Below are 20,450 nucleotides of genomic sequence, written 5' to 3'. Positions count from 1 at the left end.
CTTGTTCAGTTGGGGATATTTGGAAGGGTTATGGGTTGTCGAGATGTTATGTGTGGGAGGTAAGGAGATATGAAATCTTAAATAGTATACAAACACAATGGCCTAAGGGAGAAGCACCAGATTGTGTGATTATTAGGCTCAAATTCTGTTTTCCTGTCGAGCAGTGCTACTGAAAATGTGGCCTGTGGGCCAGTGCTAAAGAAAAAACTTTATTGTCAGTGCATTATGGGAGAAATACAGAAATTAAGAGCAAGCAATGTTTATAGCAATTTGACATTGCTGGGACATTCATGCATGTCACTGTGGATTCATCTCTGTTGTACTGGATACATAGACCAGAAGTATTGGTTGCAGGACAGGCAAGCAAACAAAAATTGGTCCTTCGCAGCAAATAGTTTGAGGAGCACCAATGGCGAAGCAAAGGAAAATAACAATACAGTATCATAATGTAAGCTAAGAAAAAGAAAAAACATCTATTAAACACTCTTCCGGGGCGCCTGGGTGGCGCAGTCGGTTAAGCGTCTGACTTCAGCCAGGTCACGATCTCGAGGTCCGTGAGTTCGAGCCCCGCATCAGGCTCTGGGCTGATGGCTCAGAGCCTGGAGCCTGTTTCCGATTCTGTGTCTCCCTCTCTCTCTGCCCCTCCCCCGTTCAAGCTCTGTCTCTCTCTGTCCCAAAAATAAATAAACGTTGAAAAAAAAAATAAAAAAAAAAAACACTCTTCCCTATTTGTCATTAGTGTAATACATTTTTCAGCCAATTCTCAGCTTTTTTTTTTTTTAATGTTTATTTTTGAGAGAGAGAGAGAAATAGTGCAAGTTGGGGAGGGGCAGAGAGGAAGACAGAATCCAAAGCAAGTGAAGTTTTATTGGTAAATACTGGGATCACAGAGGAATGAGATGTTCGTTCCTGTTTAGTGGCTGGTTTTTCCTCCAGTTTCAGATCAGCCATTCTGATCTGAAGTAAAACCTCATGTCTTTCTGAACTTGTTCCTAAAACACAACTCTGCTCTGGATGCTTGAGCTGCCCTGTCACCTGTCTTAAGTCCCTTTCCGCCAACCTGGCCAAAATTATGTGAACAGATAACACTTAACTACATAACTTCAAGGGACCAGCCACTTTTGCCTTACTGAAGTACACTGAAATGTAATTGATTCATATATGTAGATAAATAGTGTTTCACATGAAGGAAAGAAGATGATGATACAAGATGATAGAAAAGACATTTGCCTTGGACACCATTCTTGTATTTTAGAAGAGTGTTTGGTGTGCTCTGCATTTTTGTTTTTGTTTTTTTTAAGTAAGCTTCAGCCTAGCGTGGAGCCTAATGCAGGGCTTGAACTCATGATCCTGAGATTAAGAGTTGGCCGCTGAACCCACTGAGCCACCCAGGTACCCCCTCAGTGTGGTCTGCATCTAAGCCCTCTGTACCTCTTTTTTTAGAATCTCTTAAGCCTCTCCATACCTACAGGCTATTAGGATTTTTTTTTTTCAACTTAAAGATAATTTGAAGGTTGTAGTATTGTTTTCTAATAATGCAGAAAATGTGGGTCACTTTTGGTTTTATTTGCTCTTGTAGATTTTATAGTATTTGGGGGCAGGATATGAGGGGGCTATTCAAAATCAGGCAGGTATACTAGACCTCATTGTCCCTGTGTCCTCCCTTTTCTTGAATTTCATCAGCTTATGTTCATTTTTGATGTCACTGAACAGTTCTGGTTCATTTTTAACTTTGCAACCTTTATTTAAGGGAAATGGAGTAAAAAAATTCATTGCTTTGTTCTCCCCATCTCTTTTCATTCAGTGGTTCTTAACCAGGGGTGCACATTAGACCCACTTGTGAGGGCTTTAAAAAATACACGTCTAGATCCTACCCCTGGGCAATGAGGAATAAATAATGCTTGAGAGAGGGGCCCAACACATTTTTCAAAGCTTCCCACTAATTTTATTGTACACATGGGGCTAGTTTCACATAGTCTGGCTGACTATGAATGAAATAGTATTACAGATTTGCTATTTTTTTTGGAGCAGAGGTGAGAGAGAATTTCACCTCAGAGTTGGTAGAGTCTGCCTGGGGTGCTGTGTTGAAAAGATTCTGAGGCTTACCAGGGAAAAGTAGTGGGGCACGTATGCCAAGCATTTGCTATTCTTGTTTTATAGCAGTGCTTCTCAACCAACCTTACGTGTTCAGACACTCTGTGAAGTTTGATCAGACGCCACATGACCAGGCTCCACCCAGACCTATGAAATCAGAGTCTCCTAGGGTGGAGCCAAGGCATATGTATTTTATTACTGCCAGATGAATCTAATTGTTGACCATGGGTGACAGCTGGTTGTGGAGATTTTGTTAGGAACCAGGATTGAGTCAGAGTGAGGATAATGCCCTAAAGCCTGTCTTGGCAGAGCCAGGTGGGGAGCCGTGCTAGCCATCTGGTGTCATGGAAGAACGTTTGGAGCTGCTGTTTATTCACCAAACTATTCATGCTGAATTAAGGTTTGGGTAACGGCCTGTGACGGTGGCTCTCAAACTTAAGTGTTCATCATCAGAGTCACCTGGAGGCTTGTTAAATTACAGATTGTTGGACCCTCCTCCAGAGTTTCTAATTCAGTAGCTCTAGGTGTGGCCTGAAAATTTGGATTTCTAACAAGCTCCAAGGTGATATTGATGGCCCTTGGATCACACTTTGGATACCACTGGTCTATGACTGGAAGGTAAAAGTCAGTTATCATCATGAATTGTAGTGATTTCTTTCACTGTTGAGTCAAAACTTTAGAACAGCAATAGACTATGTTAGCGTAGCATTGTTCGGAGGAAGACGTTGAGTTGAGACAAGGAAGATACAGATACTGATTGCTTGACTAGGGGAATGAATAGCCAGAGGCTGGGCGGGACAGTCAGAAAAAGGGACAGTTGGGAACCTGAGTATAGCTTGCCTGCCTCAGCCCTAAAGCCTCTTAGGCCTGTAACATCTCTGAATAGGTGGCAAGTCAGAGAAGATTCTGACTCTGGCTTCCACCTTTGGGCTACCTTTTCTGTTTGGAACACTCTGGCTCTTTTATGGCTGATTCCTTCTCATCACGTAGGACTCCTGTCAGACAATTCTTCCTCATTGAGGCTTCTCCTCCAAAACCTCCTGTCATGTCAGAAAGGCCAAGCAGCCTTACTGTGTGTGTTTGGTTATTTGTCTACCTTCGCCAGAAAGCAGTCTGCTTGAAGATAGGGCTCTTTCTGCCTTACTCATCACTGTGTTCCCAGTGCCTGGTGCAGGGTAGACCTGGAGTAAAATTTTGTGTGGGAATAAATAAATGCTGTTGGTCACAGACCTTGCTTGAGGGATTTTATGAATTGTGAAGTTTCTGTGCACTTTAGCTTCATCTTAATGCTGCTGCTCTAATTCTTTTTTGTCACAGCATGTTATGGAAAGCAACCATTGTACTCACTAGAGGAGTGTCAGTTCAGTACCGCTACTTCAGAGGGTGCTTTTTAGAACCAAAGGTATGTTTTCTTTATCTAGTTTCCAGTTTCGTTAACAAACTTACTTCTTTCAAAAGCAACTAATTTAAGTTTGGAAACATTCAAAGTAATATGAGTTTGGATCAAATAAGGAAAACAGAACTCTAGCTTAATAATATTTTAGTACTAAAAATCAAGGAAGTAGCCACTTCAGAGGCAGACGATGTCTGCAGTGGAGTTTTAAAAGACTAATAGTAAGTATCTTCTGCAGTATTCTTGTTATGAAATTGGTTTTAATGATAAGTGAATGTTGTCAGTAGCTGTACATTTTCTGTTACTTTTGTAAACCTGTTAGTAAACAGTTACAAGGGTTTTCTTTTTCATTTTTTTAATCCTTATGTGGTATGAATACATTTGGAGGAATATATAGCCAGCTTTGAGTAATTCTTTAAAAAAATTATTTCATAACAGCCATCTCTCAGTGGCTGCGTTGTTTTAACTCCTATCAAAACTGAAGTCATTCCTCTTTAGATTTTTTCAACAATGGTGTTGATAGATTAGGATCTTTTCTGAAGGCTTTTGGAATATCTGTTAAACCTAATCTGCTTGCTCACAATGATTTATTATTTGGGGATTGTTTTCATATTTGGAAAAGAAAAAAATTGATTCTTCCCTCTTATTTTAAAGATGCTTATTTCCTGAAAGGATTCTTTTCCTTCAGATTTTTATCTTTGAGCACACTTGGGCTGCATGTGAACAGGGGTTTAGGCAGGAGTCTAGGAAGCAAAACATGGAATAACCTTTTTAAAAGTTTTATTTCCCTTTGGGATCATTTAATACTTGTTACATGTGAAAAAATGCAAGCAGCCACTGTTAGCTCATTCTCTTAGCCACCATTACAGAAAAGAAAACTGACAAAGCCACTTCAGCTGTCTTTTGCACCTATTACGTTTCTTACTCCAAGAATATATTGTAAATACTCAGTAATTAAAACTACATTATGGTTGATCATTGTGTTGGCTTATCTTGACAATAGTCTCATTTTAATGACTTAAGAAAAGATCGTTTATTTGGCATAGGGGTTATGCATTGTGGCAAAGTTTTTTGGTATAAATTGAACAGTTGTGCAGGGACAGTAGGTCATAACACTCGTATCATCGAAGGTTTATTTGAGGATCCTGGTATGTGAAATTTGTAATATGTGAAATCAAATAAATTTTACTTACAGGGGTATTTGGACAAGAAAAATCATGAGTCTTTTGGGTGTAGTTTTCTAAAGTAAGACTATTGTCAACATGGATCAAATTAAGCCAACCTACAGTATTTTTCCTCTTCATTAAAAATGTAACCAAAAGCAGCAAATCAGTCCAAATTGCCTTTCTGAAAAAATTGGCAAGAAGTCTGCTTACAGTAAAAAACAAGTTTTTCCCCTTGTAATACTTGCAAAAGTTCACAGTATGTGTTGGTGAGTGTGTTTCTTTAAGTAGGTGCTCTGTATCGTGTACACATGTACCGTGTGATGCAGGGGCTGCCATGGTAAGTATGTTTTTCATGGACTAGAGTAAATAGCTACATAAAATCCCATGCATATAGCTACAGGGTTTTTTTCCCCACATGCCAGCTTAAAGTGACACTTCCTTTCTTTTAAAAGTTGGTGGCGCTTTTTAAGTGAAACATTTTAAATAGAAATAATTATGAAACTTTGTCTCCATTGTGCATTGTCAAATGATAAAACTAATGTGCAAAGAGCCTTACACTGTAAAATGATACAAGCTATTGGGATATATATTTTATGAATATAAAGGATGATAGGAAAGCAAAGTAATTATGAAATATTGAAAATCTGAAATGAGTAATGAGATGAATTTTGCTGAGTCACAAGTTTTAGGAGGTAGTCTACCCAAGCATTTGTAGAGCCTAAGCTAGGAATCTTGTGATCTTGTCACTTGACCTTCATATTTCAGTTTCCTTATTTATAAAATGAAAGGCTTGAACTATAGATTTCCTAGGTCCCTTCCATTGCTAAAATTTTATTGCAAATAAATAAAATTTTACCATTCATGCTTTTTCGTCCATTTTTGCTCTTTGTAGCATATTCCTTTTAGATTAGAGGTTAAGAGTCTTGAAATCCCTTTTCTCTCAATTTTTCATGGCTAGCTATTCTCTTTTACTTTGTAGAATTCTAATAACATGTTAATAATGTTGAATTTTAAAATAATGTCATAAGTGACAAATCAAAATATTATCTTAAACGTAGCACACAAAGGTGGTAGATATTCCTGGAATGAAAACACGGGTGTGAGTCTGCAGATGGTCCATTAATTTCACATCTTCACCTAAGATGATTTTTCAGTGAACATGTAACATTTTTTTATCCATGTCTGTCCCTCTATATTTGTGGCTGGAATTAGGAATGTAACCTTATACTGAGATGTTACCCAATTTTTTATTATATTGTCTTAGAGATTTTTCATTCATTTCAGTGGAAATAGCTATTTTTCAGCAACTCATCTGCTTCTGATTTTTATAGGTGTTAATGTTTACTCATAATTAGGTCGTTACAATCTCTTACTTTGTTCTTAATCTCCCTTGATTTTTGTTAAAATCCTGTAACAAAAGAATCATCTGTGATAGGCACCTGATTGTTTATTTTTGCAGTAGCCCAGATTCTTGTTTTGTATAGTAGTTTTCTTAATAAAATTTTCTTGGATGTGAAATACCTTCACCTGTTAACCTCAAATTTGAACCATCTCAGAAATGTCTGTCTGCCTTGCTTTCTTCACTTCATGCTTACTTACCTAGGTGACCATTTTCCTATTGGTCTTATTAAAAATAATTATTAAATAGCTATAGGTCTAGCCTCTGCCATCATAGATAAAAATTGCTCAGAACCCCTTTTTATATGCATCTTTTTTTTTTGATTTTTCAAAATGTGGAAAAACAATAGTCAATAAAGTTTTAGAAGTTTACATTTGCATTTTTCATATTCGAAAGCAGCAATATTGCATGACTAGTTGATAATTTTGCTACATGGTTTGTTCAGAACAAAACAGACCAAAAACCTCAGTCTGCGTGTTGTTTCTCTCCATGCTTTTGATATTGCTGACTGGTGTCAGTCACTGTTTAAGAAAGCAGTCATTATACTTTTTTCTTTCTTTTCAGAAATAGATTATTGGTATTTTTGTTAATATGTATGTTTGGAAACATTTCAGCAACTATCTGATTTAATATATGCTAAATTGTGAAACAACTATCAGTAATGGAATACTGTCTTGGACTGATGATGTTATTTTTTTCTTCAAAGATCCACGTACACTTGACTCCAAAGTACTTAAAATTGTGGCAGCCTTTTACAGAATGGAACTGTTCTTTTTTTTTTTTCAGATCTTGAAGAATGAGTTTATTACAGTTAGCATATTAAAAAAGATTGCATGTTTTGGGGTCATTACTGAGATTTTTAATTTCCCAGTGCTTAAGTCTTAAATTTCTTAAGAATTTCAGTAAGGTAAAATTTAAGATTACCTCCTAAAGTTTAATAAAGTAGCCACAACAATTTTGAAAGTTCAGTGTATTTTGGAACTTGGTGGATTTTTTTCTATATTGTAACATTTTATTGTACCAACCAACATGGATTTGTAGTGTGAACACTTGTATACACAATAAGTCACCTGTTGAATCAGCTCTTTGGACTGCTCCTCAAATGGTCCATTCTGTCAATCCTAGGTTATTTTATGCTGGGAGTAGTGGTTTGCTACTAAAGCAGATGAGGGTGGAGTTATTAACATATTATTAAAATATGTTCTTTATCATATATATTTTATCCATAGGGCTATTCTTACGTGATTAAATGTAGATATTGTAGCTAACACTTTGTAAAGTTCCACACCTGAATTAATACAAAAACAAACTCTTCTATCCACTTCTTATCCCTGCTGATATTTAATATTATGTTCCTGGCACCCTTTGAAGTCACCTGTGGTTTAGTAACTTCTATAAGACTGTAGATTGCACCATCTTTGTAGCAAAGAGGGTATTTTCTGGGAAGGAGGGCATGCAGGGGAACTGAGAAGAATGGAGGAAGGGAATACATTAGATCTTTCTGGCTGCTGTTTATTGCTAAGAAACATTGTTCCTTTTTTGATATATACATTTGCATCATCTTTTGAGGATTAGAAAGTTTGACGTTTAAAATACAAATACAGAAAAATGTGATAGGGAAAAGTTGTAGTAAAAAATGTCTAGCGGATGTAGGATTAAATGTATCTCCTTTTTTTTTATTTTTTATTTTTTTAGTGGAAATGAAATTCACCATATTTAAGATGAATAGTTTCACATTAAAAAAAAAAAATTCATGAACATCTGCCCGGTCTACCAGTTCATAAGTGAACCCTTAAAACAGGGAGGTATTCAGCTAGAGAAAATAAGGATTTGCTATATTATCCCAGCATTAATGATTTGAATGAATACCTAATGCTATTTTAGTTTTCAAGTTCAAAGGTTTGCAAGTTTTAAAAAAGATTTCAACCTCTGGTTATTTTTAAGTGGCAGAATTATCTCTTGTGTTTAATTATTTTCTGTGCCTAATTTGTCTCATGCTCATTTGTTCTCATTTGGCACATTTAATACTCATCAATATTGAAATTCTGTAAAATGATATAGAAGAGTATTTAATGTTATCTAAAAGTGTACAGTATATAGAGAGAAACTTATATGTTCTGTGCTTTTTAAGAGTATGCTTAGGAAAGGGCTTGAAGATTATGTATGACAACATTGACAGTGATTATCCCTAAGTGGTATGATAATGAATGATTTGTTTTTTCTTTTTGCTTCTTTATATTTTATTAAATGTCTTCTGAAGATGTGAAAAGAAGAGAAATGTAAAATACCTTATAAAGTTACAGTTTGAAATTTTGCTTCTAAAATGTGTACTTAAGGGTTTTGGCACATAAGTTTAGTCAATTTTTTTTTAATTAAAGGGAAATTAGGAAACAGTACTTCAGGCCTTTAGGTGTTGATAGTTCATTTTTTTTTAATTGCTGTAGATATTAACACATAAAGCTTTATTTTCTTTTTTTAGTAAGAGAGCTTGATAACAGAAGACAATATTAGTTGTCACACTGTATGAGTTTATAAACTCTAAGGCATAGAGTAAAACTAGATGTTAGTTCCCCTTTTATCAAACTTACTCTTCAAAGTTACTCATGTACATGTCTTCTATTTTAGGGTTTTCTGTGCTTTTAGAAACACTGGTTTCTATGAGAAATCTTATGTTCTTCTTGCTATTTACTTACTATAATAAAGCACTTTATTATGCCCTCTAGTTCCTTGAGTAACTTGTGATCGTTGATCCTGAAGTACTTGCACCTACTGTTCCTACTATCACAGAGTTTAGGCTTTTTCCAAACACTTGGAGAGTTACTTAAGATGAGCTACTTTATTCCTTGACTGCTGACATAACCAAGCCTAAATTATATTTGGTGTTAGTTTAACTTAAGACAGAACATCAGCTAAAGATGAAAATTTCTTTTAAAATATTTTGAATATTGTAGGCAGATTTAAGAATAAGGTTAAGATGGTTTTATGTGCCAGTTTCATCTCATTTTTCTCTGTTTACTGCCTCACCCTCATTTTCTTCCAGCACTCATCATGTTTTGTGACCTGGTACATTCCTGATTTCTGGCATATAACATTGATAAATAACAAGATGAATCTCTTGGTTTCATATTTAGTATAAGACTTAGGCCACAAACATCTAATGGAGTCATGGGTAGAAAATAAGATCTAAGAAATTATTGCAGACGTTTAACTTTTAAATTGCAGACTATCGGTGGTCCATGCCAAGTCATAGTTCACAAGTGGGAGACTCATCTACAACCACGATCAATAACCCCTTTAGGTATGGGCATTAACTGCATCTGTTTGAGGCATATGCATTAAAGTTACTAATATGCTGCACAATGGCTTAGTGGGATTTAATAAATTTTTATTCTAAAGTTTAAGGTCAATGCATTGTCAGTACTGCAAATTTCACTTAGCATATCATGGATCTTTTAAAACTAAACAGTTCTTAATTGCCTTTCTTTATAAACTTTGTTAGAAATGCTTGCCAAGTTATTTGGGGGGTGGTTAGATTGATTTACTGTGGAATATTTATTTTCATTTGGAGTAGTTACAGAGTTTGTAAAATACCATTCTTCTTGACTGAGCATCCATGGCTTTGATTATTTGCTCAGAGAGCTTCAGAGAACATTTGAGGAAAGAATTAATCCAAAACAAAGATTCTTAAATTTTTAACTTTGAATAGTAAGAGCAGTAGAATAAGTTATCCTATTTATTGTGTTTTGTTTTGTTTTGTTTTGTTTTGTTTTTAACTAGTAAGTACTTGAATAAGCTTGTATGAACGCATTCAGATTTCTTGGTGGTAGCAGACGTATTTTCCTCCTAATTTACTTAAATACCTGCTGGCTATGTTTAAATGGATAATCAGTTTTGTTTTGTTTTTTAAACATCATTCAGTTTTCTTGTGCCTAAAAATAGCATTTCTCTTCATACAAGTATTTTTGAATTTCCTTTTCCATACTGAGATTATAAAATTTGAAGTTCATTTCACATACGTAAATTCCCCACTTGGATTCATCTGTAAATTGACTCAGTGCTGAAAACTGTTTCTTTTAGTTTCTAGAGAGAATTAGCATTTAAAGATAATAAATGGCTTGCTAGTAGCTATCTTAGATTAGAAAGTAGTGAGAGATCCTGCTTTAGCCTGTGGCAAGGGCACATCTTTGTTTAAACAGATATTTCATTCCATCCTCTTTATTGGATTTTCTTTTTTTGTTGTAATACATTTTTGATAGTATATTTAGAATTTTCGTGATAGTGTACTTTAGAATTATAATAGTCCCATACTGAGGTTGGAAAATAATTAGGTATTAAAGATTAAAAAATAATTTGCGTTTGGAAGCATCTTGCCGTTAAATATATATTTACTTATTGTGAGAAGTGAGATGTTGTTTCTGGTCTTCTAAAAATTAATGTTATACTTTTAGAAAACATAACTTCTAAACTTAAGAGCTGCGTGAAGTCTACCAAGAATCTTTATTGGAAACTATCACACTTATTTTAAGGAATATATCAGACTTATGTTTATCGTAAAACTGGGAAAGGAAGTAGAAGGGGAGATAGCGTTTTACTCAAGATGGTGGGGCTTACCAGCTTTTCTTACTTAGCTGAAATTTCTGTTAGAAGGGAATGTGCTAGCACTTATTCTTTTGGTAGTTCCTCACAGCTCTGTATACGCAGGTAAGTTTGTGCTGTTTGTAAAGCTTGTAGCCGGCTATAGAGAATAGTTGGGGTTTGAGGAGAATTACCTTTTAGATAAGTTCAGAATATGCACTACATAAGAATAAGCATTTTAATTGTGCCAAGACCTTTGGTTTAAACAATCAGCCGAGAGATACTGTTGTCCAGCAGCCTGTCTCATAAATTGGTGGGTGCAGAGGTTTGCCCCAGAGCCTCCAGAGCACCTCTCTGAGGAGTTTTCTTTCTCTTCTTGTAACACCACGAATCATCACCAAGTTTGTAAGCACTTTTACCGTTTGAGAGTCTCCTTAAAAGGGAATTCTTTATTGAGGGCTACAATAAATATGCTTATTCACTTTGGGCTGCTTGTAAATTTTAGATTTAATATTTTTAAAAATCCTTAAGGTGGGTGATTTCTCAGTTGTTCACTCTGTATACATCATGAATTTTAACTAAGTTTTTTTATTTTCCTTCAATTCTAGAAAGTGAAATTATTATTGACGACGGACAATTTGGAATCCACAGTAAGTGAGACTGAGTTTTGAAGATCTTTACTGATAATTGAGATGTTACTTTACATTTCATTAGAAACAGCACAGGGAACTATGACAGAGCATGATATTGAAAACAGAGACTAGATCCAAGAAACAAGTACATTCTGTTAAGTAATAGTTTCCAATATAATTCTTAAAGTTTAAAATTTTATCCTTTCGGTTTTTATTTGACTGGTGACTTTGGGTATATGAGTTAATGTACTTAACTTGAAAGTATTACACCTAACTGTTAATATATCATCACTTTTTGACATTTATGTTTGATATTAATGTTTCTAAACATTCTAAACTCTTCAGCTAAGCTTGTGCATTTTGTGTATGTGTATATGCATTTACAGTAAGATCCAGATTAAACAAAATGTTCCAGTAATTCTCCTGAGATTTTTAACAATTAACTTACAGTATAGTAGACAATGCTTTTTCTTCTGAATATGTTGAAAATGTTACCCATTCATATATTTTTTTGCTTCAGTAAATACTTCATCCTGAGGGTTTAAGTTGTCTTCAATGACTGGAATTCTCACAGTATAATAGCATTATCATGCTAAACTGCATTTTTATTTTAGAACCTATACTGTAGAAGTCAAAGATAGAAGGGAGGGGGGGTGAGCAGAATGTGTGCTTGCAGTGACTGTGAACCAGAGATAAATTGCTGATCCTAGGTACTTGTGTTTATGCATTTCAAAAATATACATGCTTTGACAGTATTTGGATAGGAATTTAACTTCTTTTCCTTAATTTTATTTGGGATTACAGTATTTATATTACATTGTAAGGTAGCCTAAAATACTTGAATAGCTTTAGCATGTAGTGTTTTAGAGTCTTGTCTTCTTTATTTACAAAAGATTATATTTTTATGTCACATGTTTTAGAGAGCTTGGTTTATGGAGTAGTTTTCTCATGTCCTTAACTATAGTGCATGACATTACATCCCTCTATTGTATGTTAGTTACTATGTGTAGTTATAAATGCATGGCATTTCTTTCCTCCTTTGTAGTTGTTATTCTCTTAAAACTCAGCTTAAGTTAGCTTTCAGGATGAAAAGCCATTTCTCCAACTTTGTCCATTTCTGAGAATTTAAAATTAAAAAGGATAATGGTTTCTCTTTATTTTTAAGATTTGAAAATTATTAAACCTTTTAAAGTTATACCTAAAGGAAAAGGTTTCTTCTTTTTTTCAAGTCCTGTTGATTAAAAAAAAAAAAACACACACACACACACACACACACACACACAAAAACAACTCACGTTCAGAACAGTTGGTAACTCTCTGGTATTTATGAAACTTTCATTACATATGTTAGCAAGAAATTTCAAGTTAAATAATGCTAACACAGTGTTACCATGATCATGCAATTTATTTATGGCAGAAAATATAAATGTGAGGATACATAATTCACTCACAGTTTTGTCCTTACCTTCCCATGTTTGAAGCTTCAGCTGTAGTGATATGACTAGTTTCACCTGCATAGCTCATGTGAAGCTTTGCAAGTGTGATCCCCAGTGAAACAGCTGCTAGGTTAGAGATATTTGGAACATATATTCTTCCAGAAGTAGATTTGTATAACTTCGATAATGGATTCAGTGAGAATTTACTTAAGTTTAAATTTAATTTACGTAAGTTGTTACATATGGTTAGTTGTTAATATTGATTCAACTTTTTTCCCCTTAATATAAAAGTGTTTTTCAGTGATAAATTTAAGACTATCTCTATGTTTGCTTTGGAGAGAACTTCCAGTGATACATAACTTGAGTGTATTAAAATGTGAACATGAACTAGAATTATCAATGTGTGTTGTACTTAACAGATTGCTTCAAAACATATGTATAATAATTACTGTTTTCATATTTACTCTGCCAGATGGTGTTGAAACTCTGGATTCTGGATGGCTGACATGTCAGACTGAAATAAGATTACGTTTGCATTATTCTGAAAAACCTCCTGTCTCAATAACAAAGAAAAAATTAAAGAAATCTAGATTTAGGTATTGCAATGTGTATATGTTACTTAGACCATTTGTTTTTACTAATGCTGTAGATTTCTTTTCTTTTTTTTTTTTTTAATGTTTATTTTTGAGAGAGAGAGTGCACGCACATGAGAGGGGGACAGGTAGAGAGACACACACAGAATCCAAAGCAGACTCCAGGCTCTGAGCTGTCAGCACAGACCCCGACATGCGGCTCAAACTCATGAGCCAGAGATCATGACCAGAGACAAAGGTGGACACTTAACTGACTGAGCCCCTGACCCATTTGATTTTTAGCCTTTAAGTGTATAAACTAAGAACATAACACACTTATAGATAATGTTACATTTTCTTTTTTTTTTTTTCAACGTTTATTTATTTTTGGGACAGAGAGAGACAGAGCATGAACGGGCGAGGGGCAGAGAGAGAGGGAGACACAGAATCGGAAACAGGCTCCAGGCTCTGAGCCATCAGCCCAGAGCCCGACGCGGGGCTCGAACTCACGGACCGCGAGATTGTGACCTGGCTGAAGTCGGACGCTTAACCGACTGCGCCACCCAGGCGCCCCGATAATGTTACATTTTCTAATTGAAGGGTCTTGTAAGAGTGAACTGCCTCCCTGACTCAGATTGTTACAGTTAAACATACTAGTCTTTTTTTATTTTTTTTTAAATGTTTATGTTTTGAGAGAGAGAGAGAGAGAGAGACCAAGCATGAGCAGGGAAGAGGCAGAGAGAGAGGGAGACACAGAATCCAAAGCAGGCTCCAGGCTCCAAGCTCCAAGCTGTCAGCACAGAGCCCGACATGGGGCTTGAACCCACAAACCATGAGATCATGACCTGAGCCAAAGTTGGACACTTAATCAACTGAGCCACTCAGGTGCCCCACTTCTCTTAGTCTTAACTGCTAAATTTGAAACCAGAAAATTTTGGTTTTATATAGATAAGTGATTTCCAAGTGTATGTATCTTTGTAGTTTCTACTATTTAAAATTTCTTAGTGTTGCAATATTTAAACTTGCCATTTGAGCCCTGCGTTGGGCTCTGTGCTGACAGCTTGGAGCCTGGAGTCTGTTTCAGAGTCTGTGTTTCCCCCTCTCTCTGCCCCTCCCCTGCTCGAGCTCACTTGCTCTCTCAAAAACATTAAAAAAAAAAAATTTTTTTTTTTTTTTTTTAAAGAAATTAGTAGATAATTAATGGTTGGGGTTCTGCTTGGATTGCAAATGCATACGGAGTCCTATACCATTCTTGTTTATGTAGAAGTTACTTTGAGTATTTGTATATATTATTGTGTTACTCAGGCTTATATTGGAATCTTTTTGTATAACCATACTTTGGTGGGCTCTACTAATTAAGTAACTGATTCCTATTGAAATAATTGTGTATGGGACACCTGGCTGACTCAGTTGGAAAAGTACGTGACTCTTGATCTCAGGGTCCTGAGTTAGAGCCCCATGCTGGGTGTAGAGATTACTAAAAAAAAGAAACTTAAAAAAATTCTGCATAACTAGAAATTTGTGTTTGTTCTGACCACCTTTCCCCCACCCCCCAATTCATATTAGTGATAGACTAAATCCTCATGGCATAGGAAATAAATTTACCTGCAAGAATATCAGGACTTTAAAAATCTAGCAAAGGTTATACATTTTAACACTTTTTTTTTTAATGTTTATTTGTTTTTGAGAGAGAGAGAGACAGAGCGGGAGTGGGGGAGGGGCAGAGAGAGAGGGAGACACAGAATCTGAAGCAGGCTCCAGGCTCTGAGCTGTCAGCACAGAGCCCCCACGCAGAGCTCGAACTCACGAACCATAAGATCATGACCTGAGCCAAAGTTGGACACTCAATTAACTGAGCCACCCAGACACCCCAAAAGCTTGTACATTTTAAGTAAAACACTAGACATGTTGTTCTGTCTCATTATCACTAAGTTTTAAATACAAGTTTCTCTTTTATTTGACTTCATCAATAAGGGGAAAGCAGTGTCTCTTTATGATAGATTATAACCTTCATATAGCTACTTCAAGAAAACCTTTAACATAAATGACTAAAATTCTTTCATGGATCCCTTTAAACTTGAAATTTTTTATTTTATTAAAACTTTTTTTTTTGCTACAACACATTGCTGTTAGCAAAATTGTCATTTTTTATTTTTATTTTTTTTTTTTAATGTTTATTTATGGAAGGGGAGAGACAGAAAGTGAGCAGGAGAGGGGCAGAGAGAGGGAGACACAGAATCTGAAGTAGGCTCCAGGCTCTGAGCGGTTAGCACAGAGGCTGACGTGAGGCTTGAACTGACAGTCTGTGAGATCATGACCTGAGTGAAGTCGGTCACCCAACTGACTGAGCCACCCAGGTGCCCTAATAGTCATTTTTTAAAAAATCTTTATGCCTTTCTTGCCCACTTATTACTATGCAGTTGTGATCTCTTTTCGTATATCCTGGTAGAGAATGTTTGTTCCTTCAGGCTAACTAATAGAGTCAGTTGTCCAGAACTCTTAAGAGTTAGACTTCTGAGAAAAGATGATTTTTGTTTCTATTATTAAAATACTACTCTTGATTTTACTGTGTGATTATAGAACAGTATTGCTAATTGAGTTGTGTAGATATACCCTCTGAGAGACCTTGGGCCTCAGCAGTGGTTGGAGGCAGTAGGTTATGTAGAGAGAGCAGGCCCCACTAATACAGTTCCATTATTTGTGTTATCAGATCTCATTTAAATCTAGAGTGAAAAGTTTTCATACCTTAACTGTTACTCTATACAGCAGGTAACATCACTTCTATGTTCATAGTTTATAATTGTTTAATCTATGTACACTTTTTTCTTTTTTCTTTTGTAATGTTTATTTTTGAGAGAATGAGAACGAGTGGGGGAGGGGTGCAGAGAGAGAGAGAGAGAGAGAGAGAGAGAGGGAGACACAGTATCTGAAGCAGGCTCCAGGCTCCGAGCTGTCTGCATAGAGCCCAATGTGGGGCTTGAACTTGTGAGATCATGACCTGAGCTGAAGTTGGACGCTTAACCAGCTGAGACACCCAGGCGCTCCTAATCTATGTACATTTCAATTGGTGCAAGAAATATTCTAGTTGACTCTTTGGCATTACAAGTATGCTATGCAAGTAATTGTTTCTCATTGGGAGGAGACCGGTTTTTGTGGCTCTGTGGCTTAGACAGTTTGGTCTTTGTTTTCATTGCTTGATGCCTATAAAAAGTTTTAGACTCTTGGTCTGTTTTTTGTTCACTTGTTTCATTTAGAAAGCACATAAATATAAATACATAACACATGTAAAAAGTATGCATACACACAAATAGATTTAATACAATATTTTTCCTTAATAATGTACTTTTCCCAGAGTACCTGGACTCACTGTGGATAAGGTAGAAGAAAAGGGAAAAGTTTTAATTTACAGCCTCCAACTCTAGTCTTTTAATGTACACTAACAATATGGTTCAATTTTATGCTTGTTTTATACATATGTTCTTTAGTAAGACATTTCAGAAGAATTTGACATGGCCAGTTATAAATGAGATAATAGTAAATGCCTCTATAGATTCAGTTTTTTAAAAAACAATGAAAACAACTTCAGGCATAATGAGCATGTATCTTGTTTTTTTTAATACTTTGCAGAAATATATGTAGATAAAAACATTAGTATTTTATGAAACAACTAATGCCATAACCTGTAGTATGATGCAGTCTTATATAATATGGTATTTGTGTTATTTAAAGAATTAGCATATTCAAGGAAAACTTTTTTAATTAAAAAAAATTTTTTTAACATTCATTTTTGAGAAACAGAGTGTGAGTGGGGGAGGGGCAGAGAGAGAGAGGGGGACACAGAATCTGAAGCAGGCTCCAGGCTCTGAGCTGTCAGCACAGAGCCCGGATGCGGGGCTCGACCTCACAGACCGCAAGATCCTGACCCAAGCCGAAGTCAGGGGCTTAATCAATTGAGCCACCCAGGTGCCCCCAGGGAACACTTTTGAATTTAGCATTTAGGTAACATTTGTATGAGTTTTCCTCTTCCATTTTTGTTTTTTGCATTTCATTATTTTTTCCTTTCATGTAGGGTAAAGTTGACACTGGAGGGCTTGGAAGAAGATGACGATGATAGGGTGTCTCCTACTGTTCTTCACAAAATGTCCAACAGCCTGGAGATATCCTTAATAAGCGACAATGAATTCAAGTGCAGGCATTCGCAGCCAGAGTGTGGGTATGGCTTACAGCCCGATCGTTGGACAGAGTACAGCATACAGACAATGGAACCAGATAACCTGGAACTAATATTTGATTTTTTTGAGGTAAGTGATTATTTCACTGAGGGGATTGAGAAAGAATGCAAGCATGGGCTTATTTTTATATGTTTTAATTTTTGTAATCTGATTTGTGTAAACCCATGATCATACATCTTTTTAGATGTTTATTCTATACATTTTAGCAGGCTTAAAAAACTTGGAGTTGATAGATCAAGTACTATAAAAAGAATTTCAGCTGAATTGATGTTTTACATCAATGTAAGTGCCTGTTTTTTTGTTTTTTGTTTTTTAAGATTTTTAACGTTTTATTTTTTATTCTTTTTTGTTTTGTTTTATTTATTTTGAGAGAGAGAGCAAGGGAGAGGGGCAGAGAGGGAGTGAGAGAGTCCCAAGCAGGCTCTGCACTGTCAGCACAGAGCCTGATGCAGGGCTTGATCTCACAGACTATGAGGTCATGACCTGAGCTGAAATCAAGAGTCACTCAACCCACTGATCTACCCAGGCGCCCCAAAGAATTTTTTATTTTTAAGTAATCTCTGCACCCAACATGGTGCTTGAACTCACAATCCTGAGATCAGGAGTCACGTGCTCTTCCAATGGAGCCAACCAGGTGCCCCTGTGCCTGTTCTAAATGTAAATGAATAATATCCAAAGGAGCCTCTAAGGGTAAATAGAGGGACAAGCAGACTGTATAACTATTGGTGGGCAACCCAGTGTAACCAGCATGATTATGTCCTCTTTATGACTGAAGTCTGTGGTTTATTGAGGCATTTTATTATAAGAATGTATCATAACAGTGAACTCATTTTTGCAACTTTACTTGATATTATAAATATATAGTAAAACATAGTTACTGTGAAAATTGCGCCAGGTTGTTTAGAATCTGCTACCAGCTTTCTAGAGCTGCTTGTGACTCTCAACATTAGAGCTCTCTGGCTTGCTGGCTGTACAGGTGCTCTCCTCTCCACAAGTCATGCGGGGTCCTCCGCTGAGGTCCTTGCTTTATTGTGCCTGGCTAGTAGTTATGTGTACTGCTTTCCTGACACTCTTGCTCTTTGTCACTTGCACTCCCATTTCCATTAGATTAGAGCACCTAACCACAGTTTTGTGAAAATAGAATACAGAATGGATTTAAGCTCGCAGGTAGTGCCTGTTACCCATAATTAAAATCATTATAGTCTTCAAGTTTTAATAGTCTTTATGCATAGCTGTTGCAACTGGCATTTTGGCTACCTTGCATTGTATGGGATTTAAAGTGTTCCTTTCAAAAAACTACAATAAAGAATTCTATTTTAAAAAAAATCTCTGATTAAGTGTTCCCTAAGTAATAAGATCTGTGGGACTTTATTATAAAAATGTGAGGTTTTGGTTGACTGTTTCCTTATTTCTTCAGGACCTACCTTTTAATACTCTCTTGAACATCCTAACTTCCTTTTCATTTGGTGAGCAGTTTTGGAAATACTATTTCTTTCATAGATTAGGCTGATAAAATATCCAGTGTAATCTCAAAGTGAGTATTCAGTTTCCTGGAGAGTTAACTATCCCTTTATGTCACCTGTGTGGATTCATTTTTAGAGAATATAATACACATTAACAGCCCACTACAGATACTTATTAGTCTTTGAATGTAAAAGTACTTAGAGGGGCACCTGGGTGGCGCAGTCGGTTAAGCGTCCAACTTCAGCCAGGTCACGATCTCGCGGGTCCGGGAGTTCGAGCCCCGCGTCGGGCTCTGGGCTGATGGCTCAGAGCCTGGAGCCTGTTTCCGATTCTGTGTCTCCCTCTCTCTCTGCCCCTCCCCCGTTCATGCTCTGTCTCTCTCTGTCCCAAAAATAAATAAACGTTGAAGAAAAAAAAAAAAATTTTTTTTTAAAGTACTTAGAAACTTCATCAGTGTTTTAAATTCATCTAATACATGTTAGAGGATCAGAAGTGCAAATCAACAGTTACAACTAATCAAGTACCATATAAAATCTTAAAATATTATATATTAAAAGAAAATGTATCTTTTATATTACAAAGAAGCTATCTGAATTACTTGAATATAAGTTTGATTCATATTTTATGGATCTTCCTCCATAGGTTCTGAATTAATGGAAAATATTGAAGTATAAGATATTGAATTCATACCTCTTTTTTTTTTTTTTTTTTTTTCCAGGAAGATCTCAGTGAACACGTAGTTCAGGGTGATGCTCTTCCTGGACACGTGGGGACAGCATGTCTCTTATCATCCACCATTGCTGAGAGTGGGAAGAGTGCTGGAATTCTCACTCTTCCCATCATGAGCAGAAATTCCAGAAAAACAATAGGCAAAGTGAGAGGTAAGCCTGGAGAAGCAGAGGGTCCCTTTACAAATGAGCAAAGATTAAGTTCAAATTTTAGCTAGGGTCAAATTGAGCTTTTGCGAATGGTGGTGATTAAATTAATAATTTGTTTTAGAATATTTACTACTATAGTAACAAGGGGCATCAATTACATTTTCTGGAAGCTTTATTTGAATCAGTTTTGACTTGTTATTTTCTATTTGATAGAGATAAAGTTGGTTTGATTGGTATTGAAATGTAGTGCCATTTAAATGTTCATCGTGGCCTTTTTAATCATCTTTGTCTTTGTTTCTCCCCTTTTTTTCTATGAAAGTTGACTATATAATTATTAAGCCATTACCAGGATACAGTTGTGATATGAAATCTTCATTTTCCAAGTATTGGAAGCCAAGAACACCATTGGATGTTGGACATCGTGGTGCAGGGAATTCTACAACAACTGCTCAGTAGGTTGACTATTTGAGTGGTATTAGCATTTGGTAGCTTATGCATGGTAAGGTTCCATTGGTTTGGCCCACTAAAGGTCAAATGAGCCTTTTATTATTACCTGGGATTTGATGTGATTTGGTGATTAGGGTTCCCAATTCAAATTAATTGGAGACT

General features: G+C 36.0%; 1 protein-coding gene across 1 annotated transcript in view; it reads left to right on the top strand.

Annotated features, from left to right (window-relative positions):
* GPCPD1 (glycerophosphocholine phosphodiesterase 1) overlaps positions 1-20,450 on the top strand; it is a 50,692-nt gene that overhangs the window by 8,574 nt on the left and 21,668 nt on the right. The window contains exons 4-10 of the mRNA XM_040447627.1: positions 3,412-3,496; positions 9,275-9,350; positions 11,236-11,277; positions 13,168-13,291; positions 17,337-17,568; positions 19,682-19,844; positions 20,161-20,293. Coding sequence (XP_040303561.1) covers positions 3,412-3,496; positions 9,275-9,350; positions 11,236-11,277; positions 13,168-13,291; positions 17,337-17,568; positions 19,682-19,844; positions 20,161-20,293 — 855 coding nt within the window. The remainder of the gene's footprint in view (positions 1-3,411; positions 3,497-9,274; positions 9,351-11,235; positions 11,278-13,167; positions 13,292-17,336; positions 17,569-19,681; positions 19,845-20,160; positions 20,294-20,450) is intronic.

This window comes from Herpailurus yagouaroundi, unplaced genomic scaffold (genome assembly GCF_014898765.1).
Source record: "Herpailurus yagouaroundi ecotype Mexico unplaced genomic scaffold, PumYag 196, whole genome shotgun sequence".
Classification (NCBI taxonomy): Eukaryota; Metazoa; Chordata; class Mammalia; order Carnivora; family Felidae; genus Herpailurus; species Herpailurus yagouaroundi.
Note: the sequence above shows the minus strand (reverse complement) of the source record. Positions and strands in the feature narration are given on the sequence as shown.